Genomic DNA, 12,832 nt, shown 5'->3' on the forward strand with positions numbered 1-12,832 from the left:
CATTAACACAACAAAGACAACCTATTCTCAAATGGGATTATAACCACAGGCATGTTGTTGTTGTTACATGCCATCGAGTCAGACCCGAATTATAGCGACCCCTCCTTGGATTTCCAAGGTAGTATCACTATGGAAGTAGATTGCCCAACCTTCTTTCCAAGGAGTGGCTGGTGGGTTTGAACCGCCAGCCTTCTGGTTAGCAGTCAAGTGTCTTAAGTACCACGCCACCAGAGCTCTTAACCGTAGCATAGAGATTAGGAATTTCAACATATAATTTTGGAGGACACAATTCAGTCCATAACAGATGGATTCAAGAGGAAATACAGAGGTGAGGATGCATGAATAAACCTCTGAAGCTGAGTGGAAACTCACAGTTATTACCCATTAGCAGATAATCACACAGCTATGGAAAAACAAACCCCCACAATCAAACGTATGTAAGAAAACAAGCACACTACCTAAAATCTCTACCCTCCACGAGTCCCCCTTTTTCTTACCATCATCAGAACCATGAGTCAACAGAAAGAGCATGAGGAGCCCTCCTAACACCACAGAGATCTTCACGGCTTCCATCTTCATCCAAGGTATCAAAGGAAACAAGAAATGAAGGGTAGTGGGCCACCCCAGGCATTTATAAACCTCCTGCCTCCTCAGCTGCAGATGATACTCTATCATTCTGGAAAGCTGAGCAAGAAGGTCCTCAGCAAAGTATTGGCTTCTCTTCCTCAAGGCTGTTGTGATTATGCTCCTGACTCAAACAATCCAAAGCAGAATATGCAGAGTGGTCCTACACTCCCACCTCTGAAAGTCACTGTTTTCTCAAATCTCTGTATGTGTCTAACATGGCCTCTTGTATAACATTTGTTGTGGGTCTACTCACTGTTAAGAGCAGGGTTTCACTAGATGACTTGAGGAGTTCTAAGTGGGTGACATAGAAGAATCATTTATGAACTGATTGCCGAAATTGTGTATCATAATCACACTGGGTTCTTATTTAAAACACCAATTCCTTAACCTCTTGATTAAATAAACCTGGTCAAGACTCACCACTCTGTCCTTCTAACAAGCTCCAAGAGATACTGATTCAGGTTATCAACAGAAAACTGTGGTCTAGACTTTGAAAAAAAAAAAAAATTGCTTTCTGGCCTAATTTTGGCTTTCCTAAATGCATTTTATCATGAATGTGTACATCTCCAGGGTAATGAAGAAAAGTTCTCTAAGCCCCTTTTTGTAAAACAAACCATAAACAGAGAGATAATGGATGAGAACAACAATTTGACTTGGTTTCATATTCTGGGAACCAACCTTTAAAGAAACACCATTTCAGAAGAAAGAGTTTGATAAATTATCATTAGAAACAATATAACACATACATTGTTCAGCCTCTAATAGCTGGAAAATTGTTGGTGAATATTATCTAACTTAGCTATAGGAATCTCCAGAATTAAGCACTGAAGGTGCAAACAAACCAAAAGGTAAGTCTATGATCATTAGATGAAGCCCTGGTAGAGCAGTGGTTAATGCATTTGGCTGCTAACTAGAAGATCAGTCGTTCAAATCTACCAACTGCTCTGCAGGAGGAAGATGAAGCAGTCTGATTCTGTGAAGATTCACAGCCTCAGAAACCCTATGAAGCAGTTCTACTCTGTCTTATAGTGTCACTATGAGTTGACTCAATGGCAGTGGGTTTGGTTTATGATCATTAGAAGTGACCCCTGGTAGTGCACTAGTTAAGATGCTCAGTCACTTCAAGGGATAAAGATGTGGCAGTCTGCTTCAGTCAAGATTTATAGCCTTGGAAACCAGCGGGGAAATTCTACCCTGTCCTACAGGGTCAATAAAAGTCAGAATCAACTTGACAGCTCTGGGTTCTGGATGCTCATTAGAGGAGCACATGGGTGTGCAAATGGTTATAGAGCTCAGCCACTTACCTAAAAGTTGAAGGTTCAAGCCCACCCAAAGGTACCTCAGAAAAAATGCCTGAAAAATCACCCATTGAAAACCCTATGGAACTACCAGAGCTCCCGAATCGTCTCAGTAGCAACAGGTAAATATTTACAAGAATAGATCACCGGATCTTTTCTCCCATGATGGGAGCTCTGGTGGCGTAGTGCCTAAGGCATTTGACTGCTAATCAGAAGGCTGGCGGTTCAAATCCACCAGCCACTTCTTGCAAGGAAGGTTGGGCAATCTACTTCCATAGTGATACTGCATCAGAAACCCAAGGAGGGGTCACTATGAGGCAGATCCAACTCAACAGCAGTGAGTGAGTGTCTGCTGTGGACCTTCGCTAGGTGATCTGAAGAGCTCCAGCTGGATGACATAGAATTATTATTTAATAGATGGTCATTTGCATTTTAATCCTCCTGGATTCTTGAAAAACATCCCAATGCCCAAACCTCTCAGGCAATGATCCTGATCCACTAACCCTGGATTGAGATACACTAATCTGCCTTCTAACAAGGCAGATATTCAGCATAATCTGCCACACGGGAGATTAGAGTTTCCTTCCAAGCCACTACAGAAGCTTTCTGAAGTTCTAGACCAATATCTTAAGGGCTCACTCACACACAAGCAATAAAGACTGGATGTCAGCTGGGAGTTTAGTTAGTCTGTGGAATAAGGCACATACACATGGTCTCCCCATATAGCTTGGCCTCTTCACAGCCGTTTATCATACCACATGCTCTGGGGAAAAGTAAATGATGTTTGTGATTAGGAAACAGGAGAGCTCACCGGAAGTGGAGAATGCTTTAAGAATGGCTGCCCATTTTGCTAGGTGAAAGGAGAATAGGTACAGAAACAGTTACACGCTGAGTATCTGCGTGAGTGGAGGAGTGGCAGTGAAATCTCTTTTGGCTACTTATCTACTTCTTTCTGCTCAACTTGTCCATGTCGGGATTTGAAAGGATATTGTTGGGTATTGTTGGGTTAAAGATACTGAAAGTAGTCCAGATACATAGAGGGACGGATGTGGAGGGGACATGCCATACCACACCAGTAATCCTTTGTTTTGTTTTGTTTATATATAATAAACAAATATATATATATATATGACATTTGACAATTCACACATTTCAGTGTGTAATTTGGTAGTAACAATTACATTAATCTTGTTGTACAGCCATCAGCCATTATCCTTGCTAAATTCCCCACACCATAAACAGGAATTCACCAACCAGACTAGCAATCCTTTTACTTTCCAAGGGCATAATTTGGGCCTTATTGTTTTGGTTCAAGGTTAACGTGAGGAGTCATCCTTTTCTTCAATTTACTCTTTGTAAACTAGAATCTCCTTTCATGTGCATGTGAATCCTGGGAGGCTACTGTTAAAGTGCCGATTCCGACTCGGGAGATCTGAGATTGGGCCTGAGATTCAGCATTTCTTTCTAGCAAGTCCCCAGGTCATAGCAATTCTGGTCCATGGGTCACGTTTGTCTTTGGAAGTTTGTACAGGCTCCTCAAGGAATCCCTGTGAGGCACAAACAGTTAAACATTAGCCCACTAACCAAAAAGTCGCCAGTTTGCACTTACTTAGCGCCTCTATTTCTCCAGCCACTTGAATCTGGGCTGACCTGTGGATTGCTTTGATCAACAGAATTTGGTGAAAGGGACATGCGAGTTCTATACTCCAGGCCTTAAAAAGTCTCAGGCTTCCGCCTTCACCTTCTCAGGATAACATCTTGAAAGTGCTTTACAAATATCTTGAGAGTCATAATAAATGCCTGTGTTACTGGATTATGTATATGCTGAACTAAACTTTCTATCATTATTTTAATGTGAACTTTCCCTATTTACAAAGAAAACATTAACATATAACAATGTATGCTTCACTTTGTAGGCAGCAGCATCCAATCTCATGTATTTTGCATCTCTCAAGTGTTATAGTGTTCTCTCTCTGTTTAATTTCCTTTCAACAGTATTACTGTAAAGTGAATCATGGCTCCCGAATGCACGAAAACCACCGCTAGTGATAACAGCACTAAGAGGCAAAGGATAATTATCAATCTGGAAGTGAAACAAAAGGTTATTAAACAACAAGAAGGTAGAAAATCAGTGAATGCTATTGCTTGGGATTTAGGCTTATCACACTTGACAATAACGACAGTCCTCAAAAACAAAGAAAAATTCTCCACGCTGTTAAAGGATCGGCTCCACGGAAAGCTGCAAGACTAACGAAAATGTGAGCAGGACCTGTATCAGATATGGAGAAACTGAGGCATGGATTGAGGACCAAACACAAAAGCCAATCCCTTCCAGAACACACTGACTATAACTGCTAAGGTATGAAGCTTGTTAGAGATGAATTTGGTGAAAACTTGCACATCGCTTTCACCAAAGAAAACGCAGGACTAGACTTGTTAGGGTGTTTACACTATGTCCAAATTACATAACATCCTATTTCACAGATGTTAAATGGTGCATGACTGACTATATTAAACCTAGATTATGAAAATCATTTTGACTCTTTGCTTTTTACATGTAAGAAAAAAATGGGGAGAGCATGATCAAAAAAATGCCTACATGTCCTTTTTACAAATATTTTTTTTCAGAACATGGAAAATTAACATATAGATAATAGTTCCTTGCACCTCAATTCTACCTCAGGGTTTGACAGACATGAATTTATATTTGAAGAACCCTATATAAGTGGCTAAGGCACTTGACTGCTAACCAGAAGGCTGGCGGTTCAAACCCACCAGCCACTCCTCGGAAGGAAGGTTGAGCAATCTACTTCCATAGTGATACCGCCTCGGAAACCCAAGGAGGGGTCGCTATGAGTCGGGTCCGACTCAATGGCAAATAACAACAACAACATACAAGGATAATAATCAATCTTTCATGCTATAGCTTCCTCACCCCAACCTCTATGAAGTTTAACACAAACTCAAGGAAAGGGTAAATCAAATTAATTATCCTTTGCAGAGGATTCCATATATATTGTCCCTCCCCGTTTCTGTAGTGGAAAATGGACTTAGCCTCTGTGATTTTAAGAATTAAATAAAAACCCTACTGCCATCGAGTCAGATCCAACTCATAGTGATCCCTCCTTGGATTTCTGAGGTGGTATCACTACCGAAGTAGATGGCCCCATCTTTCTTCTGAGGAGTAGCTGGTGGGTTTGGGCCGCCAGCCTTCCATTTAGCAGTCAAATGCCTTAGGCACTACGTCACCAGAGCTATAATGCTGTGATAAACATGGGTGTGCATATAGCCATTCATGTCACTGCTGTTATTTCTCTAGGATATATCAAGGAGTGGGATTGCTGGATCATGGTATTTCATCTGATTGAAGGAAGACTCATTAACAACCTACGATACACAGATGACACAAGCTTGCAGTACTGACCGGGAAGTTATAGAAATTCAAGCTGGAATCAGAAGAAGATGGGAACAAAGGATATCATTGCTGACATCAGATGGGTCTTGGTTGAAAGCAAAGATTAACAGAAAAATGTTTACCTGTGCTTTATTGATTATGCAAAGGTATCCGACTGTGTGGATCATAACAAATTATGGATAACATTGTGAAGAACTGTAACTCTATAATACCTAATTGTGTTTATGCAGAACCTATACCTCGACCAACAGGCAGTTGTTCAAACAGAACAAAGGGATACTAACTATGTGGTTTAAAATCTGGAAAGGTGTGCATCAGGATTGTATCCTTTCACCATACTTATCAATCAGTATTCTGAGAAAATAATCTGAGAAGCTGGACTATAAAAATAACATGGCATCGGGATGGGAGGAAGGGTCATTAAGAACCTGAGATATGTAACTGATGCAGCCTTGCCTGCTGAAAGCGAAGAGGACTTGAAGCACTTGAAGCACAAGACTGCAGCCTTCAGTTTGGATTACACGTCAACATCAAGATAACAAAAATCTTCACCACTGGGCCAGTAAGCAACATCATGATAAAGTGATAAAAGATTGATGTTGTCAAGGATTTCATTTTACTTGGATCCACAATCAATGCCCATGAAAGCAGCAGTCAAATAATCAAATGACATATTGCATTGGGCAAATCCAAAGCAAAAGATTGCTTTGAAGTGTCCAAAAGTAAAGATGCCACTTTGAGAATGAAGGTGCACCAGGCACAAGCCATGGTATTTTTAATTGCCTCATATGCATATATAAGCTGGACAATGAATAAAGAAGAGTTGATGCCTTTGAATTATAGTGTGGTGACGAATATTGGGAGTTCTGGTGGCATAGTGCCTAAGGTATTTGACTGCTAACCAGTGCCTAAGGTATTTGACTGCTAACCAGAAGGTTGACAGTTCAAACCCACCAACCACTCCATAGAAGGATGACTGGGAAATCTACTTCCATAAAGATTTTCCGCCTCGGAAACCCAAAGCGAGTCATTATGGGTGGGAGTTGTTTCAATGGCAGTGAGTTTGAAGAATATTGACTATACCTTGGACTTCCAGAAAAATGAACAAATCTGTTTTGAAAGGAGTACAGTCAGGACACTCCTTAGAAGTGAGGATGGTAAGACCTCATCTCATATACTTTGGACATGTTCCAGGAGGGACCAGTCCTGGAAAAGAACTTTATGCTTGGTAAAGTAGAGGGTCAGTGACAAAGAGGAGACCCTCGGTGCAGTGGGCTGACACAGTGGCCGCGGGAATGGTCTCAAGTGAAGCAACAATCATGAGGATGGCACAGGACTGGACACTTTCATTCTTTTGTCCATTGGGTCGCTATGAGCCAGAACTGACTCGGTGGCATCTAATGACAACAATGGCTAATGATCGTGAGCATTTCTTAATGTGTTTGTTGGTTACTTGTATGTCTTCTTCTTTGGTGAAGTGTCTGTTCATGTCCTCTGCCCAATATTTAGTCAGATTGTTTGCCTTTTTGTTGTTGAGGTGTTGAATTTTTCTTCAAATTTTAGAGATTAGTCTCTTGTCATTAGTCCAGTGATTAGGTATGACATTGCCAAAATTTTTTCCCATTCTGTAGATTTACTTTCTGTTTTGGAGAAGTCTTCTGATGCACATAAGTGTTTAATTTTTAGTAGATCTCAGACATTTATCTTCTGTTGCTTATACATTTTGAGTTGTGTTTGAGAGTCAATTTATGCCACAAAATAGGACCCCTAATCTATATGTCAAGCCAAGGTCTGAGGTTGCCAGGAAAGACACAACTTATATACAGGCATCGGATGGCACAATGGTTTACTCACATAGAAAAGACACAGTAAGATCAGTTTCAATAGTTGACATCAGTCCCTCATGGCCAGTTGGTCACTCCTCTTAGCAACCTATTATTAGGGATGATAGTCTGCACGTACCCCTCTTGTGCTACAGAAGAGGGAACTCATTCCCTCCCTGCTGGGAACAGATACAGAAATGGAGTTAGCCATGTCCCATATGTCACACACAGGTAAGCAGTAAGTAGACCGTGTACCCAGAACAGGGAAGGAGTTTCTCCAATAAGGAAGAAGAAGAAATGGATAGAACAAAACTCAGTTCCTAGCCTCCATTATTAAGGAATGTTCTAGGCCCAAAGCTTCTGATGAGGCTGGCTAGGTGGGGCTCAGAAGGCCCCAAACACTATATAATTTACTTCTGTTTATTTATACTCTATCACTTCCAACTAAAAACGTAAGCTCCATGAGGGCATGTTCATGGAATGAGTGGATGGATATGCACTATTGCCAGATACAACTGTGACTGTCTTAGCTGAGGCATGAATCACCCACCGAGCAGAGAAAAGTTAGTAATTTTGCCCTTAAACACCTCCTTATAGTAAGCACTGAAACTTAAAATGACATGCAAGTCAGTCCTCCAATAATTAGAGATAGCCACATAATAGAACACACTTTATTCATACATAAGACTCCATGAAGTTAAAAGCAGGGGCAGCCCCTTTAAAAAAAGGAAATACAGTAAAACTCACAAAAGCTGGAACCTGTGTGAAGGCAGAAAACTTACAAGACCCAGAAAAGCAAGGCCGTCCTGTTGAGCCCTGTCTCTCCCAGGTTGCACTGCGTAAGGGGCCCTTTTATTTAAAATTATTTTTTAAAAAAAATAAAAGAGAGATGGGCTATCATTAGGTCTTCGCCAGTTTCTTCTATTTCTACCAAATACCACACCAAGTCCTCAGTCCCAAGCAGCCACCACATCAGAGATCCCAAGTTGCCTCTGAACATAGAAATGGGAGATTCAATTTCTTCTCTTGCAGAAAATGTATGTCATTTGATAAACAAGGGAATATAACATTCCCATTCTCCCTGAAAGGGAAGAAAGAGTCATAACAAGATCTTAATGTAGACATTAGTCATTTCTCTTTAAAAGCCCATTTTTCATAAGCAAAGCAGTGTAGGTGGATGGGGGTGGGGAGGAAAGGAAAGGCTGAAGATGAGAGGGGAAAAGAATTTGAGTGAGGAAATGTTCTGTCCTGGAGACTCTATCCTTAGGTATACGAATGACTGAAGTGCAACGCAGGTAAATGCAGGTATAAATGAATGGTGCTTTTGCTTTTTTAAGCTGTTAAGTTCACCAGGACTATCCTAGCTACTTTCTGCAACATAAAACTCTGTCCTTTCATCCACAGACTAACATACTTTGGGATTTTTCATCTGTCTCTTCACACGTGACTCAAGAATTAGGACCATACTGGTTTATAAGCATTTGATCCTTCCCGGAAGATGTTGTAACCAAGCTTTACAACACTTCCAGTTTCACTTTACCAACATATCTAAGCCATCACTTCAGAGGTTCAGTATTGATGCTTATTGTTTCTTAGGATTCAAAACTTTGTGAGTGTTGAATTGGATGGTGTTTCTCCTAAGCATTGATCATGAAATTTCATATGATGTCCAACAGGCACAGCTCCTATTTATATGGCAACCTACCAGTTAATGGCAGATTAATGAGACTACCATGACCAACAATACCATCAACAAACACAGGAATGCATGAATTTGTCATTCCTGAAGGGAAGCTCTTTAGGCACAATACACCTTACTACAAAAACATGATGCCTCACAGTCAAACTTTACCAGTTCCTAGGTAGGAATGCCAGAAAAATCTTAAAGTGTCAGGTTGAGTGTCCTTACCAGGGCCGCACTGCAGAAGGAACTACCATCTCTATTTTTCTGCTTGTGTTTGCCACTTGTCTTCTCATCTGCATATCCCATTCATCAACACTGTTGGTATAATTATCTCTTCTTTCCAGTTCATTTAAAAGAGTAGTATAACTAAAATGATTTAAAAAAAAAAAAAAGAAAGAAAAAGAAAGAGAGAGAGAAATTATAGAAATATCACATGGGCCTTAAGATCTATTCAGACCATGGTGCTCACAAGCTGAATTACAGCCAAATTCCTGCTCCTAGTAGCTGTATTAGGAGCTCTGGTGGCATAATGCCTAAGGCACTTGACTGCTAACCAAAAGGCTGGCAGTTCAAACCCACCAGCCACTCCTCGGAAGGAAGGTTGGGCAATCTACTTCCATAGTGATACCACCTCGGAAACCCAAGGAGGGGTCATTATGAGTCGGGTCTTACTCGATGGCACATAACAACAACAGTAGCTGTAGTAACATCTGCCTATTTTACTTAGAATGTCAAAGGCAGCATTTGTGGTGCTAAGGAGTATGACTCAGAAACCAAACTTTGGATTCACCTTCTAACTCCACCATTTACCAGCAAATTATCTGGGCAAGGAACTTAATTTCTCTGTGCCTGAATTTTCTCAACTATAAACTGACATAACAACTACCTCGTTGGGCTGTCATGAGGAAAAAATGCATTCATACAAATAAAGTGCTTGGAACAGTACAGGAATACATGATCATCAACACAGCCACAATCTGTGGGAAGACCACGACATGGTGTGTCTCTTCTATAACCACTGAGGGTAAAGGATTCTCAGTTCAAGATTTTAACCAAAAAACCTAATGGAAAAGTTTCCCAAAGAAAGTCCTACCAAGTACATTACAATTTTATAAGATTTGGTGGAAGTTGTTATTGGTCTAACGCTCTTAGACTTACTCAAAAGGTTCAACCAATAGGGTACAAAGAGATCCTATCTTAACCTGTGAATTCCACTGTAGTGTGTTCCTTCTCACCACAGCTTGACTCCCTGCTGAATTGATATTTCCCAAGCCTTGTTTCTTACTTATGTCCTTCAAGAATCTTGAATGTGGGCTGTAGCTTAAAACTAAAATAATCTGATTTAGCTGGCTAAGACCTACCAGGCTTTTGGTGACCTTGCATTTGTATCAAAAAAATTAAAAATCATCATCCAATTTTTCAGTAGCCTCATCCCTGAGCGCCACAAATAGTTAAGAGCTCAACTAATACCCAAAAGGTTAGCACCACAAACCCAACTGGAGGCACCTCAGAAGACGGGGTGGTGATCTGCTTTGGAAAGACCATCGCCTGGAAAACGGGGTGGAGCAGAGTTCTATGGATATTTATGGAGTCGCCATGAGTTTGGATCAACTTGATGGCAACTAACAACGTATTCTTCTATTCTAGGGGACAATTTAAGAATACAGGGCCAGGGATCAAGAGCTTTGTGTTTTCATTAGGCTTGGTGTCCACTACCCCACACACACACACTCCTGGGTGTTCCACTTAACCTTTTAGATTTGGTTTTCTTAACTGGAAGGTAGAGATGACGCTGTGAGCTAGGACAGGAGTCTGGCATACTGTACTTACTGTTGGCGAACAACACATGACAAGGGCATTTCAGTTTGATCACTGGAGATTTTTGAGATGTATTTGATTTTAGTTTTAAACAGAATGGCCTCTTGGAGAATCTGAGGGAACAAAAGAAAAATAGCTCTTAAAAAAAAAAAAGTTTGTCTCAAATGTCTCAAGGAGCTCTGGTAGTGTAGTGCCTAAGGCACTTGGCTGCTAACCAGAAGGCTGGCAGTTCAAACCCACCAGCCACTCCTCAGAAGGAAGGTTGAGCAATCTACTTCCGTAGTGATACTGCCTCAGAAATCCAAGGAGGGGTCGCTATGAGTCAGGTCCAACTCGACGGCACATAAAAACAAAAGTCTCAGGACATTTAAAGCATTTGTATAGGAATTGGTAGATCTTCCAAGCTCTCTAAAAAATGGTTACTCTCTCACTGACGTGAATATAAGCAACCTCTCTGTCCATGGGAAGCAGGGCTGTTTACTTAGTGGACAGATGGATTAAAATCTGGTGGGATGCTTATGTATAAAAGGCAACCAACACATGTTATGTGAAACAAGAAAGATCTCTGTGATTCATATTCAAGGAAATGTTTGCTTACACCTCTTTATGGGAAATAAATTTGTAGCTGGAGCCTTGCATGTGTAGAGAATATAAGCTTTGAGATCATAGAAACTTGGGTTGGAATCTGGGAGCTGCCACTACTCATCATGTATCCTTGGGAACTGTATTTAATAACTAAGCCTGTTTCCTCATTTCTAAAAATAAAAATTAAAAGTATTGAAAAAGAAAATCATAATCATAGTGGTAATGAACAATACAGATGCAGTAAAAATCAAACTGAAGCCCAACTTACACTTTCAGCTATTGTTGTTATGTGCCGTCGAGTCAGCCCTGACTCATAGCGACACCTCCTTGGGTTTCCGAGGCAGTATCACTACAGAAGTAGATTGCCCAACCTTCCTTCTGAGGAGTGGCTGGTGGGTTTGAACTGCCAGCCTTCTGGTTAGCAGTCAAGTGCCTTAGGCACTATGCTACCAGAGCTTTCAGCAGGGGTATGCATAACGGACCTACAAGTATCCCCAGTGAGGCATATGAAAATCCCTGGGGAGGTGAGCTGGGGCTGGCAGAGTGTTGACATTTACTTTGACAGCTTTCTTGTGGTTGACTAGTGTTACTTTCTTCTGAAGGGACCATTCCCTGGAGAAAGATATCATGGTTGATAAAGTGGAGGGTCAACGAAAGAAAGGAAGACCCTCAACAAGAGGCATTGACACCGTGGCTGCAATGACGGGCTCAGGCACAGCAAGGACTGTGGGGCTGGCACAGGACCAGGCGGTGTTTCATCCTATTGTAGATAGGGTCGCTATGAGTTGGAGACAACTCAACAGCACCTAACAAAAACAACTCCCTTCTCATCACGGTGGCCAAATGTCATGGATTGTAATGTGTAAGAAGTCTGTGAGGCCGCTTGATAAGTTAAAGATGTATGGCCAAAGCTTTTCTCCTTTCAAGTCTGTCAATGCCCCAGCCTGCTCCAAAACTGGTTGAGTTTATCATCTACAAAGCACACATAGAAACTACACCTTGTTACTTCCAATAAGAGAAAAGGTATTCATCATCTCCTTTTTTAGCATCCTCTGTCCCGCATATGACTGGCAGAGAAATCAATGTAGCTAAACTACAAATGGGAGCTCTGGCAGCATGGTGCCTAACGCACTTGACTGCTAACTAGAAAGCTGGTGGTTCAAACTTACCAGCCACTCCTCGGAAGGAAGTTTGGGCAATCTACTTCCGTAGTGATACTGCCTCAGAAACCCAAGGAGGGATCACTATGAGTCAGATCTGACTCGACGGCACATAACAACAACAACAATTTTCCAAAGGAGGGTAAGATGGCTACATGGAGGACAGAAAAGGGGGACGTGAACTGCCTCCGGGGTTTCAGGGGACCTCTATTTGCCTCCTAACCAGAAGTCTGGTGGTTCAAACCCACCAGCCACTCCTCGGAAGGAAGGCTGTGCAATCTACTTCCGTAGTGATTGTTGTTGTTGTTGTGTGTGCCGTCGAGTCAGCCCCAACTCATAGCGACCCCTCCTTGGGTTTCTGAGGCAGTATCACTACGGAAGTAGGATTGCCCAACCTTCCTTCCGAGGAGTGGCTGGTGGGT

At 41.5% G+C, this 12,832-nt stretch overlaps 1 protein-coding gene across 1 annotated transcript in view; it reads right to left on the reverse strand.

Moving 5' to 3' along the window:
• Positions 1-10,673: 10,673 nt before the first annotated feature.
• Positions 10,674-12,832, reverse strand: part of LOC103210534 (putative oocyte-secreted protein 1 homolog) — a 9,623-nt gene continuing 7,464 nt past the window's right edge. Inside the window, 1 exon segment of the mRNA XM_007956450.1 lies at positions 10,674-10,778. Within this exon segment, the coding sequence (XP_007954641.1) occupies positions 10,674-10,778 (105 nt within the window).

This window comes from Orycteropus afer, unplaced genomic scaffold, assembly GCF_000298275.1.
Source record: "Orycteropus afer afer isolate SDZICR_OR568_19922 unplaced genomic scaffold, OryAfe1.0 scaffold00622, whole genome shotgun sequence".
NCBI lineage: Eukaryota > Metazoa > Chordata > Mammalia > Tubulidentata > Orycteropodidae > Orycteropus > Orycteropus afer.